This window comes from Pseudochaenichthys georgianus, chromosome 8, assembly GCF_902827115.2.
Source record: "Pseudochaenichthys georgianus chromosome 8, fPseGeo1.2, whole genome shotgun sequence".
Lineage (NCBI taxonomy): Eukaryota > Metazoa > Chordata > Actinopteri > Perciformes > Channichthyidae > Pseudochaenichthys > Pseudochaenichthys georgianus.
In genome coordinates this window covers 22,459,744-22,470,409 of record NC_047510.2, presented here as the reverse complement: position 1 = coordinate 22,470,409, position 10,666 = coordinate 22,459,744, and the positions used below count along the sequence as shown (strand labels likewise).

Genomic DNA, 10,666 nt, shown 5'->3' with positions numbered 1-10,666 from the left:
CGTAAAACTGCCTTAATCCTCAGAAACTTCACGTGGCATGAATATTTGTTTATCTGTGCTTTTTATGAGCTAAAACAATTATCTTTTGTTAATTACTATGACAGGCGCTGAATTCAGTAGTGTGCCTTTAAAAAGTGTTTGTAAAATGTGCTTTGTTGTTGCTTTTTCTGACAATGAAAAAAGTCACAGAATATAACAGGTGTTAAGTTGTTAAATATGTACATGGTTTTCAAGTGACAATTGTTAAAAGACTATACTTTTCAACCGTTATTTCACAAATGTAGAAACAGAAGGCTCTTCACCTTAAGGGAGATATATGTCATCTATGTTAGTACATAGTGCTTAGGTTCTTAAGTACTATGTACCACCTTTACCTTACAAAGTGGAGCTTTGGATGTATCTAAATACCCTCTTAAGAACTACTTAATCCCTTAATACATCTGTGCTATCCATTTCTCCAAACTCTTCAAAAGTTGTGTTTTTCTCTACCTATCAAGGCTATAGGAAACAAAACCAGTAGGTATGGTTTAGACTCTGGACACAAACACCTGAGGTCTTGCTGGATAAATGTGTGAGGGTGTGAACATGAGGCCTGGAATGAATGAATGCATGTCAGGGGATAGTGGCAGGAGATGCCACCTACTGTCCCTTGTGTACATTTTAACTGTCACAGGACGTGGTGGATCTTAATTTAGCGATGAGCTGTTGAGCAAGAGAGGGAGGTGGGGCTTTAATATCGCAGCCACCAATCAGGAATAGACACTTGGACATCAACTGTAGTGCTTGAGTGATGGCCAGCCACAACCGGAGCTGGTACAAATTCAGCTGCTTATGTCATTATTCGTGCTATAATAACCGTTATCAACTCAGAACTGGAGTGAAACACTTATTTCAAAGACTTAAAGAGAGAAACAAAGTCACACACTAGGAGCCCAATGCATAAAAAACAAAGTACAAACTTTATTATTCTGTCTTTACAAAGGCACAAGCCTCTTTATCCCCAAAACATTTCTTTAAAAAACAAAATACACAAAATAGCTTCTTGACGACCATAAGCACTGACAGGTCTAACAAAAAATGATACAGATAACAGACGAATGGAAAGGGAGATGAGGGAGCCATCAAATGTGTAACGGGGTACAAAAGATATTGAAAATAGAAAAAAATAAGACAGCTAAATATGATTTTGCTAAAAATGTGATGGTCAAACAGGACAATGATGTAGGAGGTCTGGACATGAAGGAGAAGGAGATACACAGCTGTGCGGCTTTTACTCATAACCTCAAGAGCTTTATCTGAGGAGAAGCTCCTTTATGCAAAAGAAAGAGGCCAACTCCATAGTACAGTAAGTGCTTTGTAATGTTGACCCTATTAAATGATCCCCAGGCCCACCCCACTCATCTGATATGTCCACTTAACATTTCCTAACACACAGAACAAAGTTTAAAACACATTTGGAAATAAAACAGTTCTGGTTTTCAGCAGAAAACGAATAAATGCAAATACTCAGAGAAAAAAAGCACGGGCTCTACAAAAAGCAAAGCTTGCAAAACACATTTTTAACATATAGGAATCCCCTGCCCATAGTGACAGGGAGATGTCCCACGATTTGACAGACACGTTGCTCTTTTTAGTGCAGCTGACATCAATATTTCTTTAAAGGGCAATTCCATGACATAAATCATGATAGATGAGTTGCGTTCAATTGAACACATTATCTGTCCAGCAGTTCAAAGCTCCATCTATGCATCCATGCAGGGGATATTAATAAGGAGTTTGTCCCTAAATGCGATTCTAAAATAGCATGATATGTCAAAAGCACTAAATGTAATCTCTAAATACACCAGGGTTCACTTTTGAAAAGTAACCTGGTAGGGAAAAATGTGTAAAATGTATGGAATGTCAAAATTCATTGTGGAATTTTTCCCCAATGAATCTGAAATCTGGCTTTAGTAGAGAACACCAACGGGACAACAGTTGAAAATCGACATGTAAGTCTAACCAGCAGTCAGTATTCGGATACATTTTGAATAACTGGGGAGTGCTTGAATGTAATAAGTATAACTGCCCGGTTTGTGGCAAACACAATACAACAAAAAGAAGAGACAAAAAAACTGGAAATGCACTGTATATTCCAACACACCTGGGTGTTTGCAAGCCTGTTTGGGAAGGCAAAGGAAAACCAATCCCACCGGCCACCAAGCGACCCAGATCAAGTGTTCAGGTTTGCCTCTCAGACCCCATGGCTGTGTTAAGGCTGGCTTCACAGTGCCTCCCTGCCCCATCGGGCTATTAGTAAGGCAAGCTGCTGCCTCTATCCAAGCTACATGTCTGAACGCCGAAAACCAACAGCACCAGGCAGAAACACTTAAAGTATGATCTGAGCAGAAACATGTAAATAGCATGGTAGGATAAACATAAAGCACGCAAAAGCATATGATCTATGCACGGATATGCATATGTCAACTCCATGGCACATTCAAGCTATTTCACAGGGCAATTACACTCTGCTTTGATAGATGCCCTAACATTAGGACAGCTAACTACATTATTAAGGGCTTAATAAAAACCAGCCCTTAAGACTGAGCAAAGAAATGATTGTATGTCAGTTTTATATGTGTGTCGTGTGCACATACACACATCAAATGCCTTCATTTCAAGGCAATTGCAGTGCTGCTGCAGACTGCCAGAGTCTGGGATATAACTGCTGATTCAAAATGCTATATGGGACACACATACACCAGTGGAAATCACTCAAGAGTGCCCACGGATTAGCTTATTTACCTAGAGCCAGGTGCTTTTAAATTCAATGGGGGAGGGTGTAAAAAAGAAATGCACTGATCCTTTTTTGTCAGGCCATGAGCAAAAGGAAGAACATGCCAAATACATATGTGGGATTACTAGGAACCCAGCCCAGTAAAAATGGCAACAAATAATCAAACAGAAAAAGAGAAGAGCTGTGAACCAGTAAGCGCACTCTCTCCTCCCGAGTTTCATTTTCTGTGGGCACCAGTTAGCCATGAAAACAGCTTTTAAATTGTGTTTTTCCAGTACAATCACTTAATTTGCTGGCTGAGGGAGCCTTAGAGGAACAAAATATTGAAAAGGAGACTTCACAAGAAATCAAATTCTTAGATCCAGACACCTAAAGAAGGTGATTCTATGAGACAGCTTTGCAAGCTCACAGTGTCTCTCAAGAAAGAACTCAACTCAACTCAGAGAAGAAGGTTTAAAAGAGGTTAATCTAAAACTAAAATGCTCTGGTGTTGGGTGGCGACGGGCTCTTCGTCAACTTTGTCTCCTGTTTTGCGGATCAGTCAAATGACTTCAGGGCCGAATAAAGAGAACAGTCATGGTGATTAATTGTGATGTTAAGCAGAGATGTTAGTATCCAGTTTTACGAAGCATTCATAGATCAGTCAGTGATCCATTGTTTGTGAGATATCAGGGTGCTAAGCAGAGAATGTTAAGACAAGCAGAGAAAAACACGCAGAAGAGACTGCTCGTATGAGTGTCTAAGTGTAAACATATTCAGGCTGACTATCACGGTAAAACATGTAAGAGTGTACTGAAACAAAAACAAAAACGAGTACTTCAATCTGTCTACCAGCCCTAATAATGTCCAATAAACAAGAGTGCTGTTGGTGTGAAACCTCCTGTAGCCCGTTTCTGCTTGGGCTTTGTGTGTGTGTACATGTACGGAAGTGTATGGCTTGCGAGACGTCAGGGAATAACTCAGGGGAGTGAACAGTCATCGGGCCCGTCACTGTTTGAGGCTGTGTCTGAGCCTGCCGCGTCAGAAAGGCCGCGACCCGAAGTGACGATGACCGCCCTCCGCTGCTCTTCCTCGCCGGCACAACCCTTCCCCTGGGTGCCCTCGATGTGCTGGATTGCCTGGGGAAAGACGAAAGTGATGTCAGTGACAACAGCACCCTCTGGTGTTCATATCTGAGAACATTTCCAACAAGAAATGAGTCTTAATTCTGTGTCTGACTTTCGTCTTACTTGAACAATGGTGTCCAGGTTCTGCCGAGATGTGGACACTGTATTGATTACTGATGTCTGGCCCATGGTTACCACAGTGACATGATGGGGCTGTGGAGGCTGGGCAGGTGCAGGGACGATGACCGTGGCATGATGTGTAGGGGCAGGGGGGGTAGAGGGGGCAGACACCTGGTAGAAAGGAGGAACATTTTAAAGTACTCTCTTTTCCACACTGCACTGTGATAATAAATGATTATGGTTAGGAGTATATTAAAGGAATAGCACATACACAGGCACTATTGCACACACAATTGAGAAAACAGCTGGGCAGCATATTGAATATTAGCCAGGCCAGATGTTAAAATCTATAAGTCAACCACATTTTTGTCCTTTGTTTCACCCCTCTGTCTTTTGAGGGTGCTTTCGATCACTCTGAGCTTGACCAACACGCTTGAAATGAAGTAGATCTGTATAGACCACAGAAACTGCAGTTGTACAATTTGCAATTAAAACATATTTAGTTTTTTTTAAATAATTATCTCCAAGTATAAAATGACAAAGCTAGTTTGCGACCACAAACACAGTTAAAGGTGGGGTAGGTAAGTTTGAGAAACCGGCTCGAGATACACTTTTTGTTACATTCCACGGAATGCTCTTAACATCCCGATAGCAATAAATATCTTAAGTGCTTTGACAACAAATCCATTAAAAAAATGTCCTCTGTGGAAGCCGTAGCACTGTAAAAAGCACGACCTATCATTTTAGCCGGCACGGCTAAAATAACTGGATGGCCTACCTGCCTGTCAGCCTTCCATCTGTGCACAAACTTATCTGGTGCCCTCATTGGTCATGTGCGCGTTCGTGTGTGTTGGAGGAGGGGCTCTGTAAGGAAGTGTCTATTTTCAAATTCTAGCGCACTCGAGCTGGTTTCTCCAAAATTACCTGCCCCACCTTTAACCTCAAGGTGCACCCATTAGCTTGTTCCAGGACTTTCGACACATCTCACAGTCTGAAGTTAGTGATACTCGAAATAACATCCTATAACCGTGAGATGTAGTTTTGACAAATATGCCTATTTTGTTTTTGATTAAAAGTCTAATGCATACATATTTCCTTTATTTCCAGGTATCAGTTTCAATAATTCAGTAAGGTAAAATTGTGACATGCAAACAAGAGGTTTAGTTGTTTTGGAACCATGATCCAAACAAAAATGTAGATGCAATTGGGTAAGAGTTCATTTTTACTGAGGTAATTATTCATAGCAATATTGAGTTGAGGTCATATCGCTTGGGGAGTCACAAACAGTCACATGACTAATGCAGAGTGTATCAATCGTCTTCACTACCAACGCCCAGCTGCCACAGGAGGTGGATGGGCAGACAGCATATGCCAATTGATTTGGCATCATGTTCAGTTAGGGTAAGCATCCAGAAACACGACACTGACGCTGCCAGGGCAGGAAGACGGGCAGAAAGACTTGTGAGCTGCTCATCTAACACACTGTAAATGTGTCTTAGCTGCTGACAGCTCTAACTTGGGACTGTCACATGTATCCACAGTACACTGAGATTATTTCAGGAGTATTTGTGTAAGTGTTTTTAAATGCAATATGCGTCATTGATTCAAAGAAACCAAAACATTTTGCAACTACACATAAGAAGGAGGAGGGGAATATGAAGCCAGCAGACATATTGTATTTTAGACTAAAGAGGCCAACATAAACACTGGTTTTCAAAATATATTAAGGTGACCAAGTCTGTGTATCAAGTTCAGATCTGACTTGATGTGGTACAAAAATATGTTTATGTTAAACACATAATTCCTACAGTAAGTATTGATATATTTGGCTCATTTCAACCAAGGGTATTGTTTGGTTTAGATGTGTTTGTATATGTCAGTGTTATAAATCCTAACATTATTAAATGTTTTACACATTCAGTCAGAGACAGATGTTTTGGTGTCTATGTCTATGGCACATATTTAATGAAAAATAAAGAGGCTAGAAATACCCCATGCCTGTTTTAGCTCCAAAATGTTTTGTTTCAGCATTAAATGTGTAAACAGATTCTTAAATAAGACTTAGGGAAGATAACTAACTACAAAAATGTAACTACATCATGGTAATGCTCAGAAGGATTCAACAGTTAATGTGCGAGTCAAACATATAAAGAATGGTATCCACCTGTGGGCTGTGGTCTGGAGAAAGGTCCCTCTCCAGCTTGTGCTGCTGCAGATGGACGAGGCTCTTGTTCTGGGGCTCCTGCTCGGGGAGTACCCTTAGCTGCTTCTCTGGGTACAACTGAGCATCCAGGGAACGCATCTGAAACACAGAGCAGGGGATAACAGTGTGAGTTAGCAACACACAGAACTATGTTGGCCAGTGTATTTGTCTGGACACAGACCTTTGTCAGAAATTGTGTTAACCGTTGTTCATTTTACCTGATCTTCTAGCATCATTCTGACTGAGCGCTCTTTCTCCAGCTGCTGCCGTAACTCAATCATCTCCCTCCTTAAGTCCTCAGTCTTCTCCTCCTCCAGGATGTCTGGTGAGCCAATCCCTTCATCTTTTTCTTCTGCACGCCTCCTCTTGGGAGAGGAACCACTTAACTCCTAGGGAGAGCACACAGAAATCAGATATCCATTTTAGATAAATATATAGACTGATGATACTGAAAGACAGAAATCACGATGAAGCCTTTTCCCCTTTGGCACGGTGAATTTTTACCTGTATGATTCGTTTGAGCTGATTGTTCTGCTGCAATAGCCGCGTCTTCTCCTGCTCCAAAGCAAAAATGTAATCCGTTGTCTGTTGCAGTATGGCAGCCTGGGGAAATGAGAAGAATAATAAAAGTTGAGTTCAGCACCTTACAGCTCCATATAACGCCTCAACTAACCCAAACTTCTCTTATGACCCACCTTACTGAGCTTCTCTCCATCACTGTGTGGGATGAGTGTTTTAAGAGACTGGAATCCAGTATTGATGCTCTGCATACGCCTACGTTCGTTGCTGTTGGCAATCTCTCTGCGAATTCGCCTCTCTTGGTCCCGGGCTGTTTCTGGGGTCAGAGGAATGTTGGCCAGACTACGGGGAGGAGAAGAGAAGGGCAGTGGTTAGTTGGACAAAATGACAAAATAAAGCCTACATAGTGAACTTCAACCAAATCCAAAGACAGCAAGAGATATAGTCAAAATCTTTGATCTCGATCCTTGAATGACACATTGCTATCTAATTGTTATTAATGCACCCAGTTTTAAAATAACATTACGTTTTAGAGCTAATTTTTATGTCGATTAATAACTACTTTCCAGGGTGTACAGTGAAACACTTTCATGTAATGTATAGAATCATAAGCGTTCATCATAAAGTTCAATTCCATATTTTCATGCATGCTGAAGGCTGCTCTTCCATCACTGTGCCATTTTCTACCAGGTGTTAAAGTGACACATTAATAGGTATGCTGTGCAATATAATGTTATGATTGTGAAAGGTCTTAGGGAGGGAGAATTCTTCCTGACGTTGAAGCAGGACTGACATTTTACAGGACACATTTCAAGCAACACACATGATAAAACATCTTTACAGTGGCACCACCTTTGCTGATAATTCCAGTTGGGATGTTAAAAGAGCAGCATTGAACCTGTTAGTATCCCAACGACATGGTCTGCCATTATGCTGTGCTTCAGTTGAGGGGAAATTCTGAGCGAACTTCCTCTGTATCGAGCTCAGTATCTCTGGGACCCTCTCTAGCCAAGCGCTTATCTGTACTGACTCAGCTGCCTCAGTGCAAACAATTGTGCAGACACAGATGAGGAAAAGGAGTGTGTGTGCATACACACACAGGCACACGTACCAGCAATGCAGCGGCATATCCAGCCAACACATCCACTGCCAAAACATCACCAACTGTGCTTGGACTTCACCATATCACACAGGCACAACCACTAACCAGGAGAAAGACTGGGTCCCATGTGGATTGAAGCCTAAAACAGGAGTCATAGTGCCAGGAAACTAAACACAGCTGAATAGTACAATACATCCACATGATTAGTTGATGAATTATTAAAATGAAATCAGAAAGTTATATTGAAATTGTATTGATAATCCATTTTTTTTTTTTTAAATGTGTCATTTCACGAACAAAATTTGATATTTTGAAAGATTCATACGTAAAAATGTAACAATTTGCTGCTTCCCTTTTCTTAAATCTTAGACATGTAAATGTTTTTTCTTGTGAAAAAACAAACAAAGACATCACCATCATCACTAGGAAATAGGTCTGCATATTTTTCGACAATATTTCGCATATTTTATAAACTAACGAATCATCCACATATAATAGAATATTATTAGTTGATAACATAATATTGTTATGAGACTGCAACTTGTATGCCAGCAATTGATTTTAGTTTTAATATTCATACTGAACAGAAGTCATTTATGATTTTTTAATCGTAATACTTGTAAGTATATATACTCTATGTGAGGGTCTAAGGACAGAGGGTGTCGTATTGTCATACTGATATTCTGTACACACTGTGAAGGCCACTGAGACAAATGTAACATTTGTGATATTGGGCTATATAAATAAACATTGATTGATTGATTATACTTATGTTACAAAGTATGTCCCTTTTCTATTGGTAGATTTTCCTCTTTTGTTTACCAATTCTCCGCAGACTCACAATGAGGAATTAATGAAAACGAACAGGACTACATATTCCACACTGCCCGCGTCACTGCTAAGATCCATCAGCAGATCACTCCGCCTCCCTCTTCAAACAGGGCTGCGGACGTATGGATGGCCTTCCGCGACATACACACCCCCTTATTAATAACACCACTTTTTATCCTGCCTCCCCGCTAACGCTGAATGTCCGTATACCGGACACACGGGAGATAATGTATAAAAAAAGCCCAACCATTAAACCCCCTTAGTCGACACAGCGCCCGACAACAGCTCCGTGCTCCGAGCAGATTTTCGTGTCCTCCGCCATTATAACAATGCGGCAGGCAGCATGGCAGAGGTGCGGGATGAAAAGACGCAGTGGAGGTGACTCGATAGCGCGACCAAGACACACAGAAACCCCCGTTAAACTATCGCCACGACAAATGGGGGCAATTTACAAACTATATGTATATTTTCACATTAGAAGTAAACGAAAACGGCGCCATAAACAGGAAACACACGCCAGACCCCCTCATCACTTTTAGCACAAGCCACAAGCATGGCCGCACTACCCACAATAACTTCGGATCGCTCTGAGCAAATCGGCAACACGCACGACGTGTGCGGCAAAACTAGACCCTTTCACACTGAATGACACTCGCTCGTGTTATCTTTTCTTTTCTTATGCAAATCACAGCACCTATAGGCGACACTGGGGGTGATTTGAGGATAAATAGAGCAGGGGTGCGCTCTGGAGCAGAGTAGCAGCGTGGTGTGCACGGAACCACGTGGTTTATGTTAGTTAGCCACAAAAATACAACGATATCGCAACAAAATGTACAGAAAAACATCACAGGGGGGTGCTGCGGGTTGAGACGGAGCCACCACTTGCTCAGAAGCAACATAATTCAAGTGTTCGGTGATAAATAATGCGCGCAGCTCCCAGTGAGTGGGTCGTGTACACAATAACAGATCAGTTCAAGCATGTTACCTCATCGCAGTCTACTCCAAACAGATGACTTGTAATAATAAAACAGCTGCATGCTGGGTGAAGCGCATGTATACACACCTACAAAGACCTCCAATCACTTCTTTCTCCGTTTTCCTGAAATGTTGCAAAGAGGGCACCTTCTGAGCTGGTACCATGAAATACTCCATGCTCGCCTCTCGCCAGTTTGCCCCCCCCTGCTAAAAAAAACAGGCAACAGTCTCCGTTGAATAAAAGAAAAGATAATATGCTTAGAGAGCAGAAATCCCGTGATCCGACGCGAGTTAAATCCTCAAAGAAGATATGAATCCTCGTTTGTGTAAAGTAGTAGTTTTTCAGGCTGCTGAGAGTTGTAATGTTACTCGACTTCCAGCTGATGGGGTTCCCTCGTTGTGTGTGGCTCTACCTCTCTCTCTCCCTCCCCTCTGCTTTCTCCCTCTGCATGACCGTGTGCGCGCGTGCATGTGTGTGTGTATGCAGCTGATCGGATGGCTTTCAAGGCGGGAAACAGCTGGTAGGAGTCACACTGCACTTCCAAAAGCCTCCTTCCGCAGAGAGGAGGGACTGCATGTAAACAAAGGACTATTTAGCGCAGAGATACAGCGTCAAGACAGCGCACATGGCTGAAAAGAGGGTTAAATGTATTTAATATGAATTACAGTGAAACATTAGCAGATCATTTACGATTAAATGTGCGATGCAGTGTGGAATAAAAGCAATCCACGAATCCCCCAGTCGGTAATAACCTAATAACATATAAATCACACGTATATTTCCCCTCATTTGACTTGTTTCAAGAATATTTTTTATAAAGAGCGCCTTTAGATTTAACCCTTACATATTTAAAGATCCCTAATATATGTAACACATAGGTATGCTAATAATGCAATAAACACAGGAGTCATTTTACAATATATGTTAAAGCAATAACCTCAACATGTAGATTGCACCTTGACACTGGTGTAGTAAATAAAAAGCAGGACTACAGTAGGGGCGGACACTCAAACAGCTGCGATAAGAGGACAGA

General features: G+C 41.5%; 1 protein-coding gene across 1 annotated transcript; it reads right to left on the bottom strand.

Moving 5' to 3' along the window:
* Positions 1-938: 938 nt before the first annotated feature.
* Positions 939-10,102, bottom strand: tfap4 (transcription factor AP-4 (activating enhancer binding protein 4)). Its single transcript, XM_034088364.2, has 7 exons — positions 9,721-10,102; positions 6,901-7,066; positions 6,710-6,808; positions 6,424-6,594; positions 6,167-6,304; positions 4,006-4,173; positions 939-3,894 (listed from the first exon to the last, which is right to left on the bottom strand). Exons 1-7 carry the CDS (start codon positions 9,807-9,809, stop codon positions 3,736-3,738), a joined length of 990 nt encoding a protein of 329 aa, XP_033944255.1. The 5' UTR covers positions 9,810-10,102; the 3' UTR covers positions 939-3,735.
* Positions 10,103-10,666: the final 564 nt, after the last annotated feature.